The sequence below is a fragment of the Maylandia zebra genome, linkage group LG4 (genome assembly GCF_041146795.1).
Source record: "Maylandia zebra isolate NMK-2024a linkage group LG4, Mzebra_GT3a, whole genome shotgun sequence".
In the NCBI taxonomy this organism is placed as follows: domain Eukaryota; kingdom Metazoa; phylum Chordata; class Actinopteri; order Cichliformes; family Cichlidae; genus Maylandia; species Maylandia zebra.
The window spans coordinates 1,895,326-1,920,703 of NC_135170.1; the positions used below are offsets into that span (position 1 = coordinate 1,895,326).

The 25,378-nt window shown below is 43.3% G+C and overlaps 2 protein-coding genes and 1 long non-coding RNA gene across 3 annotated transcripts in view; all 3 read right to left on the reverse strand.

Moving 5' to 3' along the window:
• Positions 1–616, reverse strand: part of LOC143418292 (uncharacterized) — a 1,761-nt gene extending 1,145 nt beyond the window's left edge. Inside the window, exon 1 of the mRNA XM_076882846.1 lies at positions 254–616. Coding sequence (XP_076738961.1) covers positions 254–513 — 260 coding nt within the window. The 5' untranslated portion in view covers positions 514–616. The remainder of the gene's footprint in view (positions 1–253) is intronic.
• Positions 617–9,219: 8,603 nt separating this feature from the next.
• Positions 9,220–12,698, reverse strand: LOC143418440 (protein NLRC3-like). Its single transcript, XM_076883551.1, has 4 exons — positions 12,637–12,698; positions 12,286–12,472; positions 10,356–12,156; positions 9,220–9,442 (listed from the first exon to the last, which is right to left on the reverse strand). Exons 1-4 carry the CDS (start codon positions 12,637–12,639, stop codon positions 9,220–9,222), a joined length of 2,214 nt encoding a protein of 737 aa, XP_076739666.1. The 5' UTR covers positions 12,640–12,698.
• Positions 12,699–13,616: 918 nt separating this feature from the next.
• On the reverse strand, positions 13,617–16,054 carry LOC143418293 (uncharacterized). Its single transcript, XR_013098216.1, has 3 exons — positions 15,876–16,054; positions 14,065–14,194; positions 13,617–13,809 (listed from the first exon to the last, which is right to left on the reverse strand). It is a non-coding gene; the product is annotated as an uncharacterized LOC143418293 (long non-coding RNA).
• Positions 16,055–25,378: the final 9,324 nt, after the last annotated feature.

A 25,378-nucleotide genomic window follows, 5' to 3' on the forward strand; every position in this document is an offset into this window, starting at 1 on the left:
GACACCACAGCCATGCTATCATGCAAACACTGATAACAGCATAAATCGAATTAAATCGGGACTTGATGAGAGCTTCTGAGTATCACTAGAAATATTATAAAGAGTCGTCTCTGTACCACAGTTTGCTTTCAGTAAACACCGACAGCATTCACTGTTAGCATAGCACATCCATGTTAGCAGTGTATAACTGGATGGATTAGCATATTAGCACAGATATCAATAAAGGACTACCGTATTAAATAGTTTTACTAACCTCAGGCAGACGGACAGGCGCTCTGCAGGTGGGATTGAGCGTCTGTAGTTGGTGTCTAGGCGGGCAATGCTGGGACCGACGAGGGGAAGCAGGTCCTCAAACTGGCCGACGGTGATAGCGCTGGAATCGGCCGTCATCCAGGCGCAGCTCCTGGAGCAAGTGGTGAAACTCACCAAACTGCTCATGCCTCTGGAGGACCTGATGGACCCAGGTACGGCGAGGACGTCTTTTACGCTGCTGCTCTGCTCTCCACAGTACATAGAGAAGGGAGACTCTCTCTTCAAGCGCTAGCTCGATAGCTGCCATCTTGCAAAGATACCGGTCTGGCACAACTCCCTCCCACATTCCTCCCACATTTCCGGTTCACGCGTGTCAAAATATCATATTTTGACGCGCGATGGATTTTTCTTGGACACGCGTTGAGACGCGAATGTACACGCGTCAAATTAGGGGCGTTTGGGGCGTTTTATTCGCGTCCATCGCGTTCGGTGTGAACACACCGTTACAAAGGGCTCTTATACTTAACCAGACACAGAGTAGGTGTCCTCCTACACCAGGGGTCTCAAACTCGCGGCCCGCGGGCCAATTGCGGCCTGCCGGACGATAGTTTTTGGCCCCACCTTAATATGAAAATGTAATGTTAGTTTGATAATGTATGACACTTTACAGTGTTGTGGGCGGAGCTGAATTAACCCACCAATCAGGGTGGGATATGGATCTCAGGGGACACCAGCCGGGCTTGATGCAAGCAGGGAAACATTTCTCAATGAGTCAAAGTTCCAGCAGCGTTGCCCTGGAGTGTTTCTTTCTTTCCTGTGCCTGGCTGGCTTCCTCCTTTCTATTGGGCAAACGCCGACATTCGCCCCAGCGCGCTGCGTTCACAACACTTCAAAAAAAGTTGTTTTTTAAGTTGCTGCCCAGCGGGACATTATACGTATATAGATTTATACACACGTCAGTGGGATTTAAAGTTATTTTTCCACAGAGAGAGATCTCATATTAACTCTCACAGTGATGCGTAGGCGGCGGGATAAAAGAAAAGTCATGAACTCAATGCAGCCCAATTTAGTCTGCAGTCACATAGCGACACCTGTTCATCGGCAACAACAGTCCCCGGTAACCCGGACTAATTATAGGGTCGCACCGTAATTTGTGGCTCCATGTTTTTATTTGCATCACTGCGTTTGCATTGCAGCAAACATGAACATTACATATATTTCAATATAATGTAAAAGCAGTCAAAACAACTAACATCAGAAACAGCTGATGTTATTTGTTATATGTCACGGTGTCATTTCCGCTTCTTTCTCCTGTAACAACAGCCCGGCGCCGTGAGCAGTCGCCTTTTTTGCGCTCGCTATCCCTGCACTTTCTACCATCTGCAAACGCCACGGTGTTCGTGTCGTCATGAAAGACATGAACATCGAGCGTAAAAACAAAGGAGACTGCTACCGGCTTTTTATCTGCCGATCGCCGTGCTACGGTTGCAAGAAAAAGAAGCAGAAATGACGTTCTCTACGCGTTGAGACGTTCCCCGTCCGTCGGCTAAACGCTTGATTGAAACTTCAATGCGACAGTGACACCAAGTAGAATTATAAATGTCACATAGCCCCAAACATGTCTTTTTCAAAGCCTGCGGTGAAGAGAAAGGTTGGTGATGAGCACCGACAATTTCAGGAAAAGTGGGCAATGCAATATTTCTTTGTTGAGCACAGGGGCACCCCGACCTGTCTTATTTGCACAGAGAAAGTTGCGCTGCACAAGGAATACAATTTGAAACGTCATTACACAACTAGACATGCTGAGCTGGATGCAAAATACCAGGGAGACGAGAGAGCGAACCGGGTTGCCAGTCTTAAAACAGATCTACTGAGGCAGCAAGATTTCTCCAAGAAAGCAACCAAAGAGAATAATGCAGCAGTCGGAGCCACGTGGTTAGTGAGATGATTGCTAAAGCAGGGAAGCCATTCACAGAAGGTGCATTTGTCTAAAAGTGCATATTGCAGGCTGCAAATATAGTCTGTCCGGGAAAGAAAGGTCAGTTTAGCAACATCAGCCTTTCTGCCAACACCGCAGCAGATCGCATTTCTGACCTGTCAAGTGACATTTATGACCAACTGTGTGAGAAAGCCAAATGTTTCAGTGTATACTCAGTCGCTCTTGATGAGACCACAGACATCACCGACACTGCCCAGCTCCCAATGTATGTCCGTGGTGTTGATGACAGTTTTGAAGTGATGGAGGAGCTGCTCACAGTAATTCCAATGCATGGCCAGACCACCGCTCAGCAGATATTTACAAGCTGTGTGATGCCATTGAGAATGTTGGTTTGCCATGGAAGAGGTTTGTTGGAATAACAACAGATGGAGCGCCATCAATGACAGGGAGGAAACATGGACTGGTGGCACAAAACAAACTGGAAGAGGAAGGCGTGGAGGAGGCCATTGCTCTGCACTGCATCATCCATCAGCAGGTCCTTTGCAGCAAATGCCTGAAGTTTGACAATGTGATGTCTATTGTTGTGAAATGCATCAACCAAATCAGATCCAGGGGCTTAAAGCACCGAAGGTTCTGTGCTTTTCTAGAGGAAATGGAGTCAGAATATGGGGATGTGCTCGACTTCACTGAGGTACGTTGGCTCAGCAGGGGAAATGTATTAAAGAGACTTTTTGAGTTGAGAGCAGAAGTGAAGCCTTCATGGAGAAGGATGGAGTTAGTGTTCCTGTGCTAACTGATCCCAAAATGGCTCATGGACTCAGCTTTTCTTGTTGATATGACACATGAGCTTAATGTACTGAACAAGACGTTACAAGGCCAGGGGCAACTTGTCAGTGCTGCCTATGACAACGTGAGAGCATTCTCCACAAAACTGGCGCTCTGGAAAGCTCAGCTCTCTCAGACAAACCTTTGCCATTTCCCAGCATGCAAGGCACTCGTGGATGCAGGCACACCATTCAGTGCTGACGAGTATGTTGATGTCATTTTGAGGCTACAGGAGGAATTTGATCACAGATTTGCTGACTTCAAGACACACAGAGCCACCTTTCACATTTTTGCGGACCCCTTCTCCTTTGATGTGCAAGATGCCCCTTCTGTGCTTCAAATGGAGCTCATTGAGCTGCAGTGCAACTCTGAACTCAAAGCAAAGTTCAGGGAGGTGAGTGGAAAAGCAGACAAGCTTGGACAATTTTTGAGAGAATTGAGCCCTAGTTTCCCTCGGCTTTCCCGAATGTTCAAGCGGACCATGTGCCTTTTTGGTAGCACATACTTGTGCCAAAAGCTCTTCTCCACTTTGAACTTCAATAAGTCCAAGTACAGGTCCAGACTTACGGATGATCATCTTCAAGACATACTGAGGGCCGCAACTGCTTCCTCCCTCAGGCCAAATCTGGCTCGGCTATGCGAGAGGAAACGCTGCCAGGTCTCTAGCAGCAAGGAGTAGGCAAGAGAAGCCATGTTCAGAAGAACAGTTCATTTTCTACAGTGTTCCATTCATGTTCAGAAGAAGGTTATAGAACTGTTAATACAGACATTTCAATCTAAACACAGCAGATATAGAAGACTGAAAGAAACACACACAAGTTCACTGACTAAAAATATCTTATTATTGTTTTATTTATGTATTACAGATTGATTTATTTTCTTATTAATTCTTAATTTGTTTATTTATTTTTCATATTTTGTGTTAAAAAATAAAAATAAAGAGATTTGAGAGGATTGGAATTTTTTTAACCATGCCTTTCTTGTGGAAAACCTAATGCGGCCCAGCCTCACCCAGACTCTGCCTGCAGCGGCCCCCAGCTAAATTGAGTTTGAGACCCCTGTCCTACACCATAAATCAGTAAGAGAGGGTACGACCTCTCTCATGGCCCCAAGTGGTGTGTGCATGCCAGAGCACTCTGGAAGGCACACAGAGTCTTTACAGACTACTCAGGATCAAACCTCTATCATCATGCAATCGATTATACAACTCTAAGCATATATGAGTAAATATTTCTAAGCATAAATGACAATCAACAATATAAACCTTACAGCTGGTTTTAATAACAGAATTTATTTGTTTCTCAAATGAGAAAGAGCTATCGAGAAACACTCCTAAATCTTTAGTTCTGAACTTTTCCAGTGGGCCAAGGTCAACATTATCTGCTAATGCTAAATAGGCTGCCGTTATTAACTAATGCTAATTTGATGTGAATTAGCATTATGCACTAATGCTAACACTTTTTAACAATGTGAGTAGCTAATGCTAACACTATTTCCCTTAACTTTATAACATTGTGAACGGCTAATGCTAACACTCTTTTCCCTAGCATTACAACATCTGAGCTGCTAATGCTAAGTAGGCCGCCATTAGCACCTACGTCTATCCATCCATCCATCCATCCATTCGCTTCCGCTTATCCTTTTCAGGGTCGCGGGGGGCGCTGGAGCCTATCCCAGCTGTCATAGGGCGAAAGGCGGGGTACACCCTGGACAGGTCGCCAGTCTGTCGCAGGGCTAACACACAGGGACAGACAACCATTCACACTCACATTCACTCGCACATTCACACCTAGTGGCAATTTGGATTATCCAATTAACCTATCCCCACAAGCTGCATGTCTTTGGACGGTGGGAGGAAGCCGGAGTACCCGGTGGGAACCCACGCAAACACGGGGAGAACATGCAAACTCCACACAGAAAGACCCCGGCCTGATGGTGGAATTGAACTCAGGACCTTCTTGCTGTGCGGCAACAGTGCTAACCATCGTGCCACCGTGCTGCCCACCTACGTCTAATTTAAGGCAAATACGCATTAGAACCTAATGCTCATATCGTTTTCCTTTGCTTTATAGCAATGTGAGCAGCTACTGCTAAATAGCATTAGCTAATAACAGCAGTCTAATTTAATGCAAGTTAGCATCATTTGCATTATAACGATGTGAGGAGTTAATGCTAAGTATGCTGCCATTAGTGGCTAATTCTAATTAGGGGTGAATAATTATTACAAGCTAATGCTAATATCGTTTTCTCTTCCCTTTTAACAATGTGAGCAGCTAGTGCTAGGTAGGCTGAAGCTAGCAGCTAATGCTAAAGCTAAAGATAATTTGATGTGAATTAGCATTACATTAGTGAGGAGTTAATGCTAAGTAGACTGCCATTAGCAGGTAATGCTAATTTAAGGTTAATAGGAATTGGCATCTAATGCTAATACCATATTTTCTTGCTTTAACCCTTTAAAACTGGTCAGAGTGGGCACACTCCGTTTTGCGCAACTATTTTTAAATCCCGGTAGCACTGTAATCACGTGAGCTAGCGCAATAATTTTTTTTGCATATGAAACCTGAGGAGTTGTATTTACATCTTATGCCATCAGCTTGTCCTAGGTTACAGTTTCCTTCCACATATGCTTAGGACTCATATTGCTCTGCTGGAAATAGTTTATTTTGATGCATATGCTGTTATTTTGCAAATTTGCAGTATAATATTTATTTTCGTTTTTCCTGCAGTATATAAAAATTGGTGTATTTCAAAAATAAAACTATGAAGGCACTCAAAATAAATTTCCTGAGGTGGGAAACTATTTTGTGCAACTTTTTTGTATTTACAGTTTTGAGGGATAAGCCTCTTAAATTTCTCTAACTAGAAATATATGTTAAAAAAACAAAAACGATTTTCAATTTTTTTGTAGTTTATTGCACTTTTTTGCAATTTATGTAATTACTATGCACTTAATACATACATATTATTAAAATTTAGGCTGTAATGGTTGTATTGATGTATAGCAACTTGAAATGCTCCCAAAAATGGCTCTACAGCATGTAAAATATAATATAAGCTCTGGCGGACTTGGTTCTATGGTAGGTCTAAACGGGTTAAATCAATATCAGTAGCTAATCCGATTGTTCAGTCTGACATCAGGTGAAGTCATTTTTATGCATTTAAGAGCTGTGTTGAATTCAACATTACAAACTGAACATTAGAACTATCCTCTTCTCCAGGATTTTCCTGATTTAACATTTCAATATGACATTTCCAGCGCTTTGTTTTCTCTGCTCACAGACAAAACAGATACACGCATGTATATACAGCCCACGTCCAGCTCTGCATGCACTCCTGCTCCATTTCTATAGAGAATAAACAACGTAACACAATCATTCTCCATTGTTTTCAACTCAACCAGCTGCATTTAATGAAGGAGTTTGAATTTACTTTACAACAGCTGCTGTTGTTTCCTGTCTGCATTCATGTTCTTAACTGTACTCCACACATTCTGAACTGGTGTACCGTAATTGTCGGGCTATAAGCCGCTACTTTTTGCACAAGCTTTGAGCCCTGCGGCTTTTAGTCAGGTGCGGCTTTTCTATGGATTGTCCATGAGCGGATTTGTTTTGTTTGTTCCGCTGTTGTACGGCACTACGTTGCCTAGCGGAAGGATCGGGGTTCAAGAGTGGTATGTTGGTCACATGTCCATCCGTCAGGCAACGTAGTGCCGTACGAGGTAGCGCGAAAAACAAACTTCAAAGTAGCGCTACCCGTTCAGCTGGAGGCCTGGATGATGAGCGGCGATAAACTTGCAAAAAGCAAGTTATGCCCAACTCCACCATTGGATTCTGACAGCGTGGAAAAGTGTGAAAACATCCACGATCACCAACAGATTTCGAAGGGCTGAATGCTGCATGATGGAGAGGAGGACACCGCCACGGCCCTTCTGAGGGTGTTCGACTCTGACACTGACAACGAGGATTTCTTTGGTTTTGAAAGTGACAACGAAAGAAAGAAGCTGAGAGTGGATGACGAAGCCACCCTGAGCCTGTTTGTTTCCGACACTGGAGGAGAGGACTTTGGTGGTTTTAGTGCGCAGGAAGATGGTGAATGACTGACTTTTCTTCTTGTTAAAGCCGTGTCACTGCACCTGAGCCTAAAAGGTAGTCCGAATCTATTTTTCTGGTGTGCTGTAGGTTATTGTTATGTACTACATTTGTTACTCATTTATGAAGCACAGCACATGTTTTGTACTTGTAATTACCGCTACTTGTACATATACCTAAAAAGTTATGCAAATATGTACCCATAACTTGTTTTTCAAAATATTAATAAAAGGGGTGTGTCTCCAAACAGCCATCTCTTTCCTGACAATTCGCTTTGTGCATATTCTCTTACATATGATAAGTCAACATTGAAACACCTGCGGCTTTTAGTCAGGTGCGGCTAATGTATGTACAAAACAGGATTTTCCCCTGATTTTAGCTTGTGCGGCTAATATTCAGGTGCGCTCTGTAGTCTGGGAAATACGGTAGTTCTTCCTAAAGTACTGCAGTATTCCTGCCAGTACATCCTTTTAGTTTTCCTAACTGTTTCCTCTGATGCTCGTTGCTATTCTTTCCTCAATGCAAATTCATGCTAAGCTCCTTCATATCCATCCCTGTTTCTAAACCTGTAATAATTGCTTTAATGTGTCTTTGGCCTAATTATGAGTCTGTCCATATGTTTGTAGTTCCCCACTTGCTTTGGTTTCTTAGCTCTGATTCTCTCAAATTTATCCTTGAAATCATTTACTGGCATCTCTCCCTCTCACTCCCACTATCCCCAGAACACCAGAGTATTCATCTCCTGGTTTATCCTATGGCCTCTTTGCATTTTCTCCAATCATCCCTGTTTCTAGAGTCTCACCCCATCTGCAGGCAGTCCAAGAGAAACTGCCTCTGCCATTTTCTTCTTCTTAATCTTTGATTTTTCTCTTCACTTTCTCCATTGGGTCTTCTTAGACGCACTTTCCAGAAAGCAGCAACATTTTTTGTGCCCCATTTTTCAAATTGTGCATCTTACTTCAGCTTAATGTGTTTCCTGTTTTGTTTTTACACAGGTCATGTAAAAGAAATCCTACCAGAGACTCGACAAAGCTGAACTGAAAGACAGCACAGGCAATAAATCAGAGCAGCACAGAACTTAAGCTCATGGTCCATAGAAGCTGGGCTCTACAGGTGTACCAGGACAAGCTTAGTGTAAGTCCCTCGAAAAAGTTTCACTTGTGCTGTTTCGGTGTAAATTACTGGTTTGTTTGAACAATTTCATCAGCTGAACCATAAATACTCCAAAACAATTTCTTTGTGACTCAGTGTGATTTTTCATTTTGTAATATTAGCATGTCAAACTCTACATTCTCTACACAGATGAGAAATGAAGTGTATTTAATAATAAAAGTTATCTCTCAGAGACAAAGTTAGTGTCTCATTCAGGTCTGTATCTGAGTAGCCTCAGACACATGCAGTGCTCATATTTTCTGTTTTGTGTGTCACTCAGACCTCTTCCTGACAGGGGCAGCAATTTCATTTAAAGTCCCATTCACTGATACAGGCTGCTGGAGCTCCAACCAGGAGGGTACACACATGATCCAGGGAAAAAAATTATATATGGTCTCTTAGATAAATATTAAGAGGTCCTGTGTTTTACTAAAAAATCAAAGTAGTAAAACACAGGACCTTTGGGTTAGATATAAGGTGATTTGACAAATCATGTCTGTTGTAAATGAGTAAGCCATTTATCGACCTGACTCAGGTTTTAAATCATCATCAGAAAAGACTGAATCCTGACCTGAGAATTGTACACTTTGGACTTTCCACTGCAGAAAATAGAAGCTTCAGTCCTGAATCCTGCAGGTTGTTGTTACCCAGATCCAGCTCTGTCAGACGGGAGGACTGGGAGCTCAGGACTGAGGACAGAGCTTCACAGCTTCTGTCTGACAGGTTACAGCCACTCAGTCTGAAGAAAGGATGACAAGAAGACATGAAACACTTGTGTTAAAGTATATTCATGGTGCCATGAGGAGCTACTACATTTACAATATTTCAACACTGTTTCAGGACATGCTGGAATCCTTATTGCCTCATGTTACAAAAGACAAATGTGGCAGTTTAGTGTGATTTGGATGGATTCATTAAAAAAACAAAACATAAACACTGTTAATTTTTTCCAAATGAAATTGATTAAATGATGTTAATTGATGAAAAAAAAATCGATATTGCTTGATCTGACCTCAGCGTTTCCAGTTTGCAGTATTGACTCTTCATCCCAGCAGACAGAAGCTTCACTCCTGAATCCTGCAGGTTGTTGTTACCCAGGTCCAGCTCTGTCAGACGGGAGGACTGGGAGCTCAGGACTGAGGACAGAGCTTCACAGCTTCTGTCTGACAGGTTACAGCCACTCAGTCTGAAATCAAGGTGGAAGGGAGACAAGATCAACCAAACAAATCAGAGCTTTATTGCTTTTTTATTGTTTTTAAGCAGAAATCAGTGAGGTGCTGGTAGATTCTGTTCTTTTGGTTTATTACCCAACAACACACACATACACTAATATTTGTGACTTTTGTAATAGTAGCATTTACAATGCAAAGCAACAGCGATCACAGATTGAAGGGGCCTGAATAAAACTACAATGCAGTGATTTTTAAGATGACCTGTTCTTCCAATTTCCAAAAACAGATTTCTCCAACCTTACAGTTAAAAATAATTCTTTATCTCATACTGAATCTTGGTGCACCTCCCCCCAGTTTATTAAAATGGAGTGGTACTGAAGTTGCTGTAAGTGATGTGTGATGCCACTGATTTCCTTTCTGATCCAATACAAAGTAAAATTCAGGCTGGTATCTGCGATACTGATGAAAACTATTCCTTCAGAATCAATACAAGACATCATAAGAAAATATGATGTTTTGTATAACATAAAAAGCCTGAATTTTAAAATATTCAGTTAATAATCAAAAACAGATGTGACTGAAAATAATAAAACTGAGAAACATTTTATGGCCATTCGATCCTTTTACAACCATTGCAAGAGCTTGGTTGGCATAGCCGGCAATACGTTGGATAGTAATAAGTCCGGTGGGTGATGGGCTCCACCAGGGCTGCCCTTTGTCACCGATTCTGTTCATAAATTTTATGTTTAAAGGCTGTATCAAAAGTTCATTCAAGTTACAATATTGTGGTCAAAAGTTCTCCTTTTTTCTTTTATACTATACAACTACGCTGTCTCATGGTTTTAGGACATGGATCTGTCATGGAAGAAATCTATGACCACTTTTAATCAACATTTTAAAAATAAACATGATCACAGATTTACTCACAGAGCCTTGTTGGAGGCTTTGACCACTGGCAGCAGCCTCAGAAGAGCCTCCTCTGAAGCAGAGTATTTCTTCAGGTCAAACACATCCAGATCTTCTTCTGATGACAGTAAGATGAAGACCAGAGCTGACCACTGAGCAGGAGACAGTTTACCTGTGGAGAGACTTCCTGATCTCAGGGACTGTTGGATCTCCTCCACTAGAGAACGATCATCCAGTTCATTCAGACAGTGGATCAGATTGATGCTTTTCTCTGCAGACAGATTCTCACTGAGCTTCTTCTTGATGTACTGGACTGTTTCCTGATTGGTCTGTGAGCTACTTCCTGTCTGTGTCAGCAGACCTCGTAGGAGACTCTGATTGGTCTGCAGTGAAAGACCCAGGAGGAAGCGGAGGAACAAGTCCAGGTGTCCATTTGGACTCTGTAAGGCCTTGTTCACAGCACTCTGGTGGAGAGATTGAAGTTTTAGTTTGTTAAATAGTTTAGACCATGTAGAGGTTGTTTGTTGTTGTTCCAGCAGATTGAGTCCAGAGTTGCTGAAGGTCAGATGGACATGAAGAGCAGCCAGAAACTCCTGAACACTCAGATGGATGAAGCAGAACACCTTGTCCTGGTACAGTCCGCTCTCCTCTTTAAAGATCTGTGTGAACACTCCTGAGTACACTGAGGCTGCTCTGATATCGATGCCACACTCTTTCAGGTCTGATTCATAGAAGATCAGGTTTCCTTTCTGCAGCTGATCAAAAGCCAGTTTTCCCAGAGACTCCATCATCTTCCTGCTCTCTGGACTCCAGTGTGGATCTGTCTCAGCTCCTCCATCATACTTGACCTTCTTCACTTTGGCCTGAACCACCAGGAAGTGGATGTACATCTCAGTCAGGGTCTTGGGCAGCTGTCCTCCCTCTCTGGTTTCCAGCACATCCTCCAGAACTGTAGCAGTGATCCAGCAGAAGACTGGGATGTGACACATGATGTGGAGGCTTCGAGCTTTCTTGATGTGGGAGATGATCCTGCTGGCCTGCTTCTTATCTCTGAATCTCTTCCTGAAGTACTCCTCCTTCTGTGGGTCAGTGAACCCTCTGACCTCTGTCACCATGTCAACACAATCAGGAGGGATCTGATTGGCTGCTGCAGGTCGTGTGGTTATCCAGAGGCGAGCAGAGGGAAGCAGTTTCCCCCTGATGAGGTTTATCAGCAGCACATCCACTGAGGTGGACTTTCTAGGGTCAGTTAGGATTGTAGTTTTGTGGAAGTCCAGAGGAAGTCGACACTCATCCAGACCATCAAAGATGAACACAACCTGGAAGTCTTCAAAGCTGCAGATTCCTGCTTCTTTGGTTTCAGTAAAGAAGTGATGAACAAGTCCCACCAAGCTGAACTTTTCCTCTTTCAGCACATTCAGCTCTCTGAAAGTGAATGGAAATATGAACTGGATGTCCTGGTTGGCTTTGTCTTCAGCCCAGTCCAGGCTGTGTTTCTGTGTTAAGACTGTTTTCCCAATGCCAGCCACTCCCTTTGTCAGCACTGTTCTGATTGGTTCATCTCTTCCAGGTGAGGCTTTAAAGATGTCTTCTTGTCTGATGGTTGTTTCTGGTCTGTCTGGTTTCCTGGATGCTGTTTCAATCTGTCTGACCTCATGTTCATCATTGACCTCTGCAGTCCCTCCCTCTGTGATGTAGAGCTCTGTGTAGATCTGATTCAGGAGGGTTGGGTTTCCTGCTTTAGCGATGCCCTCAAACACACACTGGAACTTCTTCTTCAGGGTGGATTTAAGGTTACGATGACAAACTGCAGCTTGAAGTTCTGAATGAGAAGAAAAATAAACACTCAATTCCAAAAAGAACTAATCTTTAAAACATGTTGCTCCATCTTCCATCTCTGGAAAATGTCTCATTTATCCAGCAGCTTAAATCTTTAGATAAATCCTCTTACGTCTCTGCAGACGGTCAGCCAGCTCCTCCTGCTTCATTCTCCTCAGGAAGTCCACTGTGATCTTCACAAACGCCTCTCTGCTGCTGCTCCTCTGACTCTCTAAGCATTCTGGGTAACCTGGACTCAGAACCTTCTGGATCTTCTTCAGCTCGTTCTTCACAAAAGTGATGATGTTGTCCTCCAGCAGCTGGAACAGAATATTTATGAATGAGCCAATCAGACTGAAATCATGGAGCCAAACATCAGATCCATGTTGGACACACTGACGATCCACTGGTCTACAAAGAGCAGCATGGAGATGACTGTGAACAGAACAGATGTAACAGTAGTTGTTGTTGTACATGTACAGACCATAAATATGGAGTCCAGCTGTGTTTGATGCTGCTGGGCAGCCTGACCACTGGGAACCTCTGAGCTCTGCTGGTCCACTCTGTGGAGGAACCATGAAGGATTAGATCCACACAGGATAAAGATCCAGGAGTTTCTGCTCAAATAACTTCATCTGAATCAAGTCTGTCAAGTTTTAAACTCTCAGATTGTGAACATATCAGTAATTTTCAGTCTGTTTTCATGGACGTCCTTTCAGTGGTGATGTCAGGGATGATTTTGAAGAAGCTCATCAAACTGAACCATCAGCAGATCACTGCTCCAAAACCAGAACATGATCCGAGTCTCCCTCCACCACCAGAACACCAGCTTTACTAACGTGGTAGATCAGTGTAGTACAGATCAATAACTGATGAGTCATTTGATCAAAATCACTGAGTGCTTCACGTCTGACCCTCTGATGCTTCTGTAGACATTTTGCATATTTAATGAATGTCTGACAGTTTTACATTCATTCTATGAACACAGTGGAAATGTTGTGTTATAGTCTCCATGTTGTTTCCAGCATCATAAATTCTTAAGTTCAGAAAATTAGATTCTTTCTTCACAGCTGAAAAACAACAACATTTATTCTCTATTGAAATCTGCATCGTCCACTCCAAAGGTCACAATCTGAAGGTAACATCTGGTTTTGTTCCCTGTGGTTAACTCTGAGCATCAGTATGGTGGGATTTATCCACTACATCCACACCACTGTGGTTCAGTGTTGTCCTGATGGAGTAACAGCAGCCAGTATGATCCAGGCTTTAGCTGCTGGGTCTCTGTGTGACCTCTCAGACTGTTTAACAGATCAGACACAAAGAGAATCAGAGCAGCTCTGTTCTTTAAAGACAAACATGAACCCACTCAGGTCACACTTTCCCCACAGATATGAGCATCACTGTCCTCAAACAGCAAATGACCAAGTCGAACATTTGGATCTTTTCTCTTTCATTGTTTTCTTTTTAATGAATCTTTGTAACAATCTGAGGATGTTTCAGGTCATATTTATCCAGGAAACACAAACATGTAAAGGAGTCATCACAGCTCTCTGACCTCGTTGCTCCAGGTTCACCACTGAAGAGTGGAGGTCGACCTTTGGACCAGTCACTCCTCACAGACGGACAGCTGGACCCTGCAGACTGTGACCTCTGACCTCTGCAGACACAAACATGATTGAAGCAGCTGTGATCACACAGACTGCAGATAATGCAGCTGTTTCCTGTCAGTAACATCCTCTTAGATTAGAGTTCAGCTTTTTACAGGAAAACTGGACAAAACAGATTTTTGTTACAAACTCATTTTCATTTCCTCTCAGCTCACAAACACAGTCAGACAATCAACCAGAGTCAACACTGATTATAATGTCAGTGCAGAATTATTTCTGTTACTCAGTGAGTTCAGCTCTCTGACCTCGTTGCTCCAGGTTCACCACTGAACTCTGGATTATAATCTTTGGACCGGTCACTCCTCACAGACGGACAGCTGGACCCTGCAGACTCTGCTCTGTCCTCCTCTTCCTCCATCATCATCTTCAGTCAGTCTGAGAGGTAAATCACAAACACTCAGTGAGTTCACATTAACAGGAGGAACTGAGTTACAGTCGCTGACCTCTGACCCGTCATGTGACCATGAAACCAGGTCAATATATCTGTAGGTTCAGTCATCCAGGTCATGTGATCTAAGGAGCTTGGAGAGAAAAGAGACGTCTTTAAGTTTCTGGAAGACGTTTCATCTGAGAAGCTTCTTCAGCTCTAAAACCAAACGGTGGAGAGTCCCAGATATTTAAACCTGAGAGGGAAAGAAAGCATGTCGCTGACCCACCACTGATGTTATTTCAAGGAGGAAACTGAGAGCCTTTGCACCAGGAGCACAAACATCAGCTCCAGCAATGATCCACTGATGTGTTTTTATTCCATGTATGAATGTTGTTATTGACAGAGATGACGTTTGTGTGTCAGTGATGCAGTGACTGTTGTTGTTACCTGTACAGGCTGGTTAGACTCTATGAAACAGATCATACAGATCTCTGCATGTTAGAAGAGACTATTAAAGGTCATGAATGAGACAAAGGCAGGGAGGCGTCCTTTACAGCTAAACAGCAGAGTGAGAGAACAGCCAGCACCTCTACATTTATCACATTATACAGCACATGTATGATACTGACAGGGATGAGAAGAATTTAGTGATTCTGATCCCATCATTGATATTACTTATTGATTCTCAGTAGCTCTGCTCTGACAGTCACCACCATCGCTGAGCAGCATATCAAAGACATTTGTGCACATTAACTGCATGTTGTGGCTCAAATGTTTGTGCATGTTGGAGGCATTTCCTCTTTGTTGTGATCAGTGTTGGTCATTACTCAAAACAGTCATTATTACACATATTACACAGAACACTTTGATTAAAAGTAATGGAGTACGTTACTTCATTACTCCTCATAACATTACTTTGATGTTACTGTGTGAAATGAACAAATGAGCATGTAACAACATAAAGCTGAGGTACAGCCCCACACACCAACACAGATCCTGATGAGGTCACGTGATGTTTCTCTGAGTGTTTATGAACACAAATCAAAGATGAAACAGCACAAAGACACTTCAAAGTGATTCTACTGTAGAAACATGAACAGGTAGAAACCTGCAGCCTGACTGCTCATCACTTTGTTACCTGTTCAAGTTCAGCAGCAGCAGCTCACTTTATCACGGTGCTGGTCTGGGGTCAGTGTTTACTCAGCTTTACGTCACTCTGGGTTCTTGGCTAGCTTAGCGTTAGCTTAGCGTTAGCTGAACGTTAGCTTAGTGTTAGCATGCTGTGTGCTAGCTTAGCGTCAGAGCTCTGCAGGTGTCTCACAGTGACAGTAAAGGAGGTAAAGGGCTGTGACGTCATCACGTACGCTGCGTCCTCTGTGGGCTCTGAGTGAACTCAAAGTACAAACTACAAGTACACAAACACGAACGTAGCTCAGAGTGGCGGACACACTCGGCCTCGTTGGTCCAGCTGTGAGTCCGTTACCGTGAACTATGGAGCGGCAGATTTGTGCTGAACTAAGCTGCACACAGCTGATGTTAGCCAGGAAACATTACACACTGACTTTAATGGAGAGACCGGAAATACAAACACACACAGTTTGTTGTGTGAAGAAATCAAACACGAGCTGAACAAACAGTAAAGTTCCTAAAGACAAACTGTTAAAGGAGGAAACAAAGCAAACTTACAGTTTCTTCACACCAACAACAAGCTCCACTCCACACCTGGACACTAAACACGGACACACAGGTGAGCTGCTTCCTGGAAGGAGGCGGGACTCCACCTGAAACTCAGCACAGGTGGGAGGGGCTCAGCTCTGTGTGTGCTGATGTGTTAACTTTAAAAATATGCCGTCTGACTGCTCAGACTGAGTCAGAGTAAAGTTCACATGCTGACGTGTGGAGACATTTAGTATTTAGTATTTAGTATTTATTTATTTATTGTCATTGTCAAGAACAATGAAATTGCGTTTGGGGCTTCCATACAACCCCAAAAAAAGAAGAAAATAATAAATACCCCTTAAAACCCAAGTGTACATATTTAACCCAGTGTGACTCCAATGCAATAAGACAATCCTTAGCAATAATGTTCGTAGAAATTCAGACAAAGACCTGAGAAACATGACAAAATACAACAATGCAACCCATTCAATATTATTGTACTGTGAGATATGATATCAGATATGATAGTTATCTATTTAAGAAAGAGGGGGGGGGGGGGGCAGGAGGGGGAAGAGAATAAAGATATGATGCACCAATGCAGACCAGTTCATTGCTATTAAGAAGTTGGATATGGTTATTGTCCATGAGAGGGGGGCAGAGAGTTCAGGAGCCTCACAGCCTGTGGATACAGGCTGTTGGCCAGTCTGGATGTTCTGGCCTGTATAGACCTGTACCTTCTCCCTGAGGGCAGCAGATGGAAAAGGTGGCGCGCAGGGTGATGTTGGTCCCGCAGGATACTGTGCACCCTCCTCAGACAGCGAGTGGGGAAGATATTACTGATCTCTGGCAGACTTGTTCCAATAATTCTGCCAGCTTCTTTCACCACCCGCTGGAGTGCTTGCTGATCGGCCTTGGTGCAGCTGGGGAACCACACTAGAAATCCATACGTCAGAACGCTGCTGATGGCACAGTTGTAGAAGTTCAACATCAGAGATCTGGGAATGTGTGCACTCCGCAGTCTCCTCAGGTAGTAGAGGCGCTGTTGGGCCTTCCGTACAACTGAGGTGATATGGTTGCCCCAGGACAGGTCCTCGGTCACAGTTACCCCCAAGAATTTAAAACTGCTCACCCTCTCCACCGCCTCACTGCCAATGAAGAGAGGCAGATGGTTGTTATGGCCCCTCTTCCGGAAATCTACAATGATCTCCTTGGTCTTTTTGGTGTTTAAGACCAAGTTATTGTCGTGGCACCATGACTCTAGTTGTTGCACCTCTGTCCTATAGTTTGTCTCATCATTGTTGGATATAAGTCCGAGCACTGTAGTGTCATCTGCAAACTTAACAATGAGATTGGACGCGCAGGAGGAAATACAGTCATGGGTGAAGAGAGTGTATAGCAGAGGGCTCAGAACACACCCCTGAGGGGCACCGGTGTTGACCACAAGGGTGGAAGAGGTGTTCTTACCCACTCTGACACTCTGTCTACAGTTAGTGAGGAAGTCCACAATCCAGTTGCACAGAGAGGAGTTAAGTCCCAGTTGGTGGAGTTTGGGACGGAGTTTGTATGGCCGGATGGTATTAAAAGCCGAGCTGTAGTCTACAAAGAGGAGCCGTGCATAGGTGTTCCTGTGTTCCAAGTGCTTCAGTAATGTGTGCAGCACTGTGGCGATCGCATCCTCGGTTGACCGGTTCTCCCTGTATGCAAACTGGTGCGAGTCCAGGGATGGTGGAAAAGCAGCTCTGATGAAACCTTGTTGTAGCTGCAGGTGTGAACACACTGATCCCAGATCAGCTCTGCTGTATTTGTAACATGAACATTTCTGCTGCAAAGCTTCAAATGTTCAGCATGTTTCTCTGTTTCCAGTCTATAGATCCAGTCACACTTTCTACCTTCACCTGTGCAGTAAAGACTGAGAGCAGAGCTGAAAGCAAGCGTCCAATCAGTGAGCAGCATCAACACCTGAGCTTCATTCAGACTCTGTTATTGAAGATGTTGTTGGTACAAAGTTCATCTGCTGCTCACATGAATCCATGAAAGATTTATTTCACTGAATGTTTCTTCAAAGCTCATTTCAACCTGTTGAAGTCATGAATGAAAGTGCAGACTGAGAGTGGATCACATGATGTTTGAGGTGTGTCATGTGACATGTTCAGTATTGTCACACATGTCTAGATTGTCCCTGATATCATAGCTGCTCAAACACTGATGATTATATTTGAAGAATTATTCCTGATGGCAGCAAAGTTTGAATGGAGCTCTCTGTCTGTGCTGATTTGTCGCCCTCTGGAGGTCAAAGCACAAACTGCATGATGTCACTGTAACCACCACAGTGACAGGAAGTGTTTTTATGACTGAAACACTGAAATGATGCTAACGGCTGTCGTTAGGCTCACTGACAGCAGTGCTGATGTGTTCATGTCAAACACTGGCTCAGGTCAGACTCCTTCATCCTTCTCCAGCGTGAGGCCGCCCTCAGACCCACAGGAGCTCTGACCTTTGACCTCCTGACCCTAACCATTTTAGTCTTGTTGCATCTGCAAATCCATCCAAACTGTAGCCGAGCAAAAGAAGCTGGAAGTTGTTCTATGAATGATGTTGTTGAAGGAGCTTGGAAAGAAAAGCGTCTGGACTTCTTTAAGTTGCTTGAAGAGGGACATGGACGTCTTAACGCCCACTTACATCCTGGGACATTTGATCACAGGAAATCACATGATAGCGTGGGGCTAGATCTCACAATGGGTTCACCCAAAACCTTGGCTGATTGAGACCCACACCCGTTCTCACACCGTGGCTCGTGTGATTAGGTAGAGGATCAACAGGGGCTCCGTGTCCCTGAATTTAAACTGAATCTAAACACACCGTGCACAATGCCAAGTTAGATAATGGTTAAAAGAACAAGATAAGAATAAATAAAAAGATAAAATAAGGATAAGAAATAACTTAAAAAAATAAAATAAAAAGATAAATAACTGCAAATAAGTACAAATAAGTAACTGAAGACACGTGTGGTCTGCAGATGTCGATGTACATGGATGTACATGGAGTTTAATGTGCAAAATGAACTTAGTGTGCAAAGTGACCTGATGTGCAAACTGCAGTTTGAGGTCGGTCAGCTGTTCAGGAGTCTGATAGCAGTGGGGAAGATGGAGTTGTTGAGTCTGGATGTTCTACATTTCACACTTCTGAACCTTCGTCTCGAGGGCAGAGGTGTGTCTCTCCTCTGGACTCTGTGATGGTAGCTGCTCTGCAGAGAGGGCAGCGGGGTCCTGATGATCTTCTCCACAGTTGTTATCACTCTCTGCAGGCGTTTGCGGTTTGCAGTAGTGCTGCCGTACCATGCAGTGATGCAGCTGTCAGGCTGCTCTCCACAGTGCAGCTGTAGAACCTGCTGAGGATCTTGGCCAACATACCAAATTTCCTCAGCCTCCTCAGGAAATACAGCAGCTGCTGAGCCTTCTTGACCAGCTGTGTGAGTTTGAGTCCCTCACTGACTCAAACTCCTTCAGTGACACTTGCAGCCTTGCAGATTAGTTTGCTGATCCTGATGCATCTCTGGAGCTGATGCTGTCCCCCAGCAGACAACAACAACATAGATGCTCTCACTAGTCCACTTTACCCTCTAATCACATCTCTGACATCTGCAGGTTGCTCCATAGAGACTCTTGTGCAATGCCAGGTGTTTGTGTTTGTCTGTAGGTACACATTAGATATGACCATAGACGCACACACACAAGTGAACACAGCAGCACAGATGGTTTCCACCTGCTTCCCTCTTTCTTCACACAACTGTGAGGATGATGAAGAGGTTTCAGGACGAGGTGGTCAGCAAGCACAGGATAAAGCAGGGCCATGAAACTCTCTGGTGCAGCAGATGTTTAATCAGACTCAGCTTTAGGCTTCTTTTCCCACCTGGCAGCAAAGTAACAGCTTCACTAATGTGAACAGTCACAATGTTAAACGTTTCTATATCTTCATATATTTTTATCTGTTGATGCTGCAGAATAAAGTCTGTTAACAGAGTGCAGGATGTGTAGAGCAGGTCCAGCTCTCCCTTTACTGTGTCCACTTTCATCAGCCCCTGTGAAGTGACACAGAGTGCATGTGTGTCTGTCAGCTGTTGTTTGTTGTGAAGGATGGAACAAATGAACACACACTTTTAGAGAAATCTGAAAAAGCAACACGTGCTTGGGCTCCTTCTGTGCTCGTCTTCATTAATGCTGATCTTTCTTTCCTGTTTGTTCTTTGGCACAAGCTTCAGTCTTTTCTCCCAGGGCTCCTTCACACTTAGAAACACACCTACATTCATTTATACACAAACATCATGAAACAAAGGCTTTGTAAAAGAGGACACGAGATCCTCTCTGAACAGCACATTCATATCAAACACAGGACTGAACAGGATATACTGAGTCTGTGCTGTTTTCATTGTTACTTGCTGAGTATTTTTCCAGTGTTTGAAATGTGACTCAAGTCTGATTCTTCTACTGTGTGTGAACTCTAAGCAGCTGCATTAAACAGCTGCTTTTCAAACCAGGCTCAATCCTATGACTCTGTGAATGTAAACTTTTGTCACCTGCATGAATAACAATCCTTGATCTAGTCAGGACTGCAGTGCTCCTGTGATCCCAGCTTATAGATGGAGGCTAGCATGAGAGGCTCAGCAGCTAAAGCAGCACACCTGGGTCTCCCAGCCTATTAAAAGCAGCCCTTTGCTTCACCTGCTTCACTAAACATTATTATTATTATTTAAGCAGAGTGGTGTGATTGATGTAGGCATTGCTGTGTGACAGGAGGACTTTTCTTGAAACAGCTCGTGTGACGTGAGCTGACGTAAAAACAGTGATGTTAGCTTGATTCTCTTGGCTAAAACTATTTTAAAAAGAGGGTCAATCATGCAAATCTGCCAATAGAAGCCAAAGTTACAGCCCCTCAGAGTTTAAAGAGAAAAGGCCCGTTTCCAACACTCGGTTGTGCAAAGGGAAACAGGCCCACAGTGCCTGAGTGTGTGGGTAATTCTTCAAATAATATTCAAAAGCAAACATTTTTAAGCATGTAAATAAAATTCAATCATTTCTGCTCTTCAATACCTAAGAAATGAAAACTGGCAGATGGTCCCAAAATGTGAAACGCCTGGCTATCTGTGCATTTAGTGCTGCAAGTTTTCACTGTTTACCTTCAGAAGCATAAATCTCTGCACAGATAATGTTCATATGTGGATTCCTGGTTTTCTGCAGTTAATTGTGACCCAAAGCGTATTTTTAAAGTGGTTCCAGGCAATAAAGTCTAAAAATAAATACATCTACTTCCTTTTTCTGTGTTCCAGCCTCAGTGACTCTGACACAGTGCTGTAATATTTACACCTCTGATGAAAGCAGAGTTTGTAGTTGCAGAGAAATACTCGACTCATTTTGGGCATTTACGAGCAGGAACCTCAGAAAGCCCCTCGCTGCTTCACTGGTTAAGAAGCAAAGCAAACATTAGTTCACAGTGATGTTAATTAAGGCCCAAAGTTTAGGAACGAACGTCAGCACTTCACTAATGAATGTAATGCTGATTCATGTGCTTGTTTTGTAATGTGCATGTTGTGCGTTGCTATTTCCCATATTCTTTGGCACTGATAGATGAAGAGTCTCAGGCAGGACCGAGGCTGCCAGCTGCTGACAGTGAGCAGGGAGAGAGCAGCAGAAGCTGGGCAAGAGCAGGGCACCTTCAGCCCCCTTCATCAGTCAGAAATCATTTGGGTGTCTGTGTGAAATGTCTGATTTTTAAAATCTTTTTGTAGACATATTTATTAAATGTTTAACAATTATATAGAAGAAAGACAATGTAAAGAACAAAACATGACAAAACAAAAATGAGTTGAAGTTATGAACTGTTTCTGAGAGACAAATAACACCAGGATCCTTTTTGTGTAGCTGACAGCTGGTAACTGTGCAGGGGCGGGTCTAGCAAAGTGTTGCCAGGGGGGCAGGTAGGGCATTAACAGGGAGAGGGGGGCACAAAGAAATACTTTTCTTTCTTGTTCTCATTTAAAATGCTTTTAATAAATAATTATCTGAATCTTACAACAAACGTTTTCATCTGATGTAAAATGTATAGAAATCCATTATTGTACATAGTCATTTTTTAGGGTCCCATCATAATTTCTTCAGAAGTAAGTACTGCATATGATGCCAGTGTTTCCCACATTTTCTAGATTCTGCACCAGTACTGTGTGTAAAATGCATCAAAAAGTCCGTTTGATTCTTTCTCAGCTGTCTTTCTGTCTCCTTTCACTTTTTAAAGGTTGCCATGTTAGAAAACATATTTTGCCCTGCCGTGCTGTTTATTGATGTGGCAAATGAAAGGTTTATGAAAACATATCTAAATCTGTCATCAGTAATCAGCAATGATCATGTCTCACCTCTAGTCTCTGTCTTAATGTCAGGTTTCCACCGTGTGTTGTAGATGTTCAGGAGGTTAACTCGACCAACAGTCTACTTCCTGTTTAGAATACCAGGACAGGGAGGATGGTGCAGGTTTAAGTTTATTAGACTGATGCATGTATACCAACAAGACAGCGTCCATCACTGTGACAACAGCGTTTGTTTTCATTCAAAGGCTTCATGGTTTTTCCTTTAATACCTGGGGGGCCGGTCTCCAGTCAAAATGCCCGGGACCATTTTTTGTCCCAGTCCAGCCCTGGTGTCATATCTGCATGCAGTGTCAATGAGACGATCAACAACAGATCAGACAAAACACTCAGGCGGACACTCCTCTGTAGAAGGAAACATGGAAAGTGTGAGGTAATCAGTGCACAACATCACTTTGTATTTCAGGCTGTTTTTATATAGAACTTCAGCACCAATGTAAAAGTTCTGGTTTGAGGAAGATGAAGAACATTTTCAGGAAGGATGCCGTCTGCAAGCAGAGCTGCTTGAACCTCAGCGCTGAGGTCCAGACTACTTCCTGTGAAGCCACGTGATGTAAATCTGCTGCTGTAACTTCACAGTTTACTGAAGCTAAATGCAACGTTACCATATAATCTGTTTTCAACAAAGGTTTCACTCCGTCCGGTGTTGATGGAATGATTCAGGCCGTACTCGTCAGGCTTCCCGTCGACCACACGCATTTCAGTCACAAACCCCGTGACTGACAACAAGGGAAACAGCAGAAGAAAAGATGTGAAAAATACTGGATGATGATGATGGAGGATTAACCGCGGTGGCTAAACTGTTTCCTGTCTTTGTGGGCGTACTCACAGGGAAGTTTCCAGGCACGTCAGTCTTGGTGGCTAAAGTCTCCGTTTTCCAACATGTATCGCTACAGGTGCAAAGACACAACATTAATCATCAGTGTAAATATTTTAATGCTGTCCAAACGGTGTTTGCTTTGTCTGTCCTCTCGCACTCACAGAGGAAACGAGGACGCCACCTTCAACCCATCTTCAGTTGGCTCAACCATGGCCGGACTTCCTGTTGGCTTTGTGACAGCAAACCACTTGAAATGAGAGCAAACTGCAGTCAAGCACCACTTACAGCAACCTGTGGACACGCAAATGGAAAGCACTGAGAATCATACAGAAGCACAAGAGCTGTTTATTGTAACACGTGTGTGTGTGTGTGTGTGTGTGTGTGTGTGTGTGTGTGTGTGTGTGTGTGTGTGTGTGTGTGTGTGTGCACATTAATAACACACTGATGTATGTTAGTTTGATTTATGCTATATCTGAGAAAACAATTGCAGAATTTTACATCAAAGTTTTCAAAGCTGATGTTTTGTTGTTCACTCTGTTTTATATTCATATAGTTTGTTGTTTTTAAATCAGTGGACAAAATAAATATTATCACACAAAATCCAGGGTGAAACATAACCAAATAACCTAAATGGTGAAGTCATTATAGAAGTACATGTTGCAAAGGTCAGCCTCCTGTATAGACTGCTAAACTGTCTGGGGGGGCCCTGCCTGTCCTCGTTGGATAAGCTCCACCCCTTTTCCATAAGACGGAGACATTTGTATGAAAATAGATGGGCAGTAAAATAAAAAATAAAAAATATTATGGATGACTCTGTAAATCAAAGTCGGCCTGAGGCAGAAGCAGAAACCATGAGGAGCACAGCACCACTCCCAGAAGGGCACGAAGTGAAGCCATAGCTGCTGAAGAGTGAAGACGTGATGATGGAGGAGATCACAGATGAAGATCTGCTGCCTGCTGACTCTTTATATAGAAGAGTGAGACTATCTCCCCACCAGCAGCTGCACTTATACAAACCCCAGGTGCTGGGATGGCTTTGAACATGTGACATTTTCTGCAAACACATGGACAGTTTCATAACCACAAAGATTATTCCTGCAGCGGCAGAATCGTATCCACTGTGTGAGAGGTGAACGTCAGACAGTTCTTAGAAAATGTAGTTTCTCTTTAAGCTTTTAACGTCTCTTTTACCCCCATTTGTCTAAAACTACTTGACAGCCCTTCATGTCAGAGGTTTATTACCTGTGCAGGATGGAGCACATGGTCTCAGTCAGGCTGGACACGATCACTCCTACAGGAAGTAAATGTGATTTTATTTCACCTGTGAAATGATGAAAAACAGCAGAATAGCTCACGCTAACAAACGGGTGTTGAAATGTTTCATTTTCTGCTGTTTCACAGGTCAAAAAGGGCGTCGAAGCAAACTGAAGCTGAGCTGCTGCTGCTGTTGTAGTGCAGCATCTGCTGTGTGCTTCATCAGAGAACCTTCTGTACACAGCAGACAGAGGCTGCTGCCACTGAAGTCCATCTGCTAGAGAGCTTTAAACACTGGTTATTGAAGTGGCTTTGATGATACTGATACACAGTCTTTGCTGCTGTCACAGGACAGGGATCCACCAGGGAGTAGTTGTCAGGATAAAGAGCCTTCGCTTCTCTAAATATAAACTGGATACTTGTAGGAAACTTTGGGAAGCAGCATTTTTCCTCATATCGTCTAAACTGAAGTTAGCTCAGGTGCTTCTTCCATACTTGCTCTGCAGAAAGCCAAAGAGTTTGGAGCTCTGCAAACATTTGCAGCACAGCTGGATGTTTGTAACTTTGGTCACCTCTGTATCATCCCTCAGATTCTTTCTGCACAGCTTTGAAACCACGACAGCACGAGTGATGCTGAGGAGACGTCCAGTTTAAACAGACCTTTATTCCTGGAACACAAACACATGAAGTGATGCTGCTAAAGAAGAACATTTAATCGCACTAATGAATCAAGCATCTGTTTGTCTGTCAGTCTGTCAACAGTTCCTCTGATCGACTTCAGACTTGGTGGGTATTTTGTTTTTGCAGCGGTCAAAGTCGATCAGCGTGTTGCTTTGTCTGCTGTAAATCTGCCTGTACAAAGGGAAACATGCATGTTTTAGATGCAAACTCACAACATGGCTGCATTTTTGTGATTATGTGTATTTTATATTGATTTATTCTATTATGTTTTGTATCTTTACAAGTGTGTCGATACAAAGGCTTGATTAAAACAAAGGTCTCAGCTGTGCTGTTAGGGATGCTCTCATATTTGTTTCAAATGTA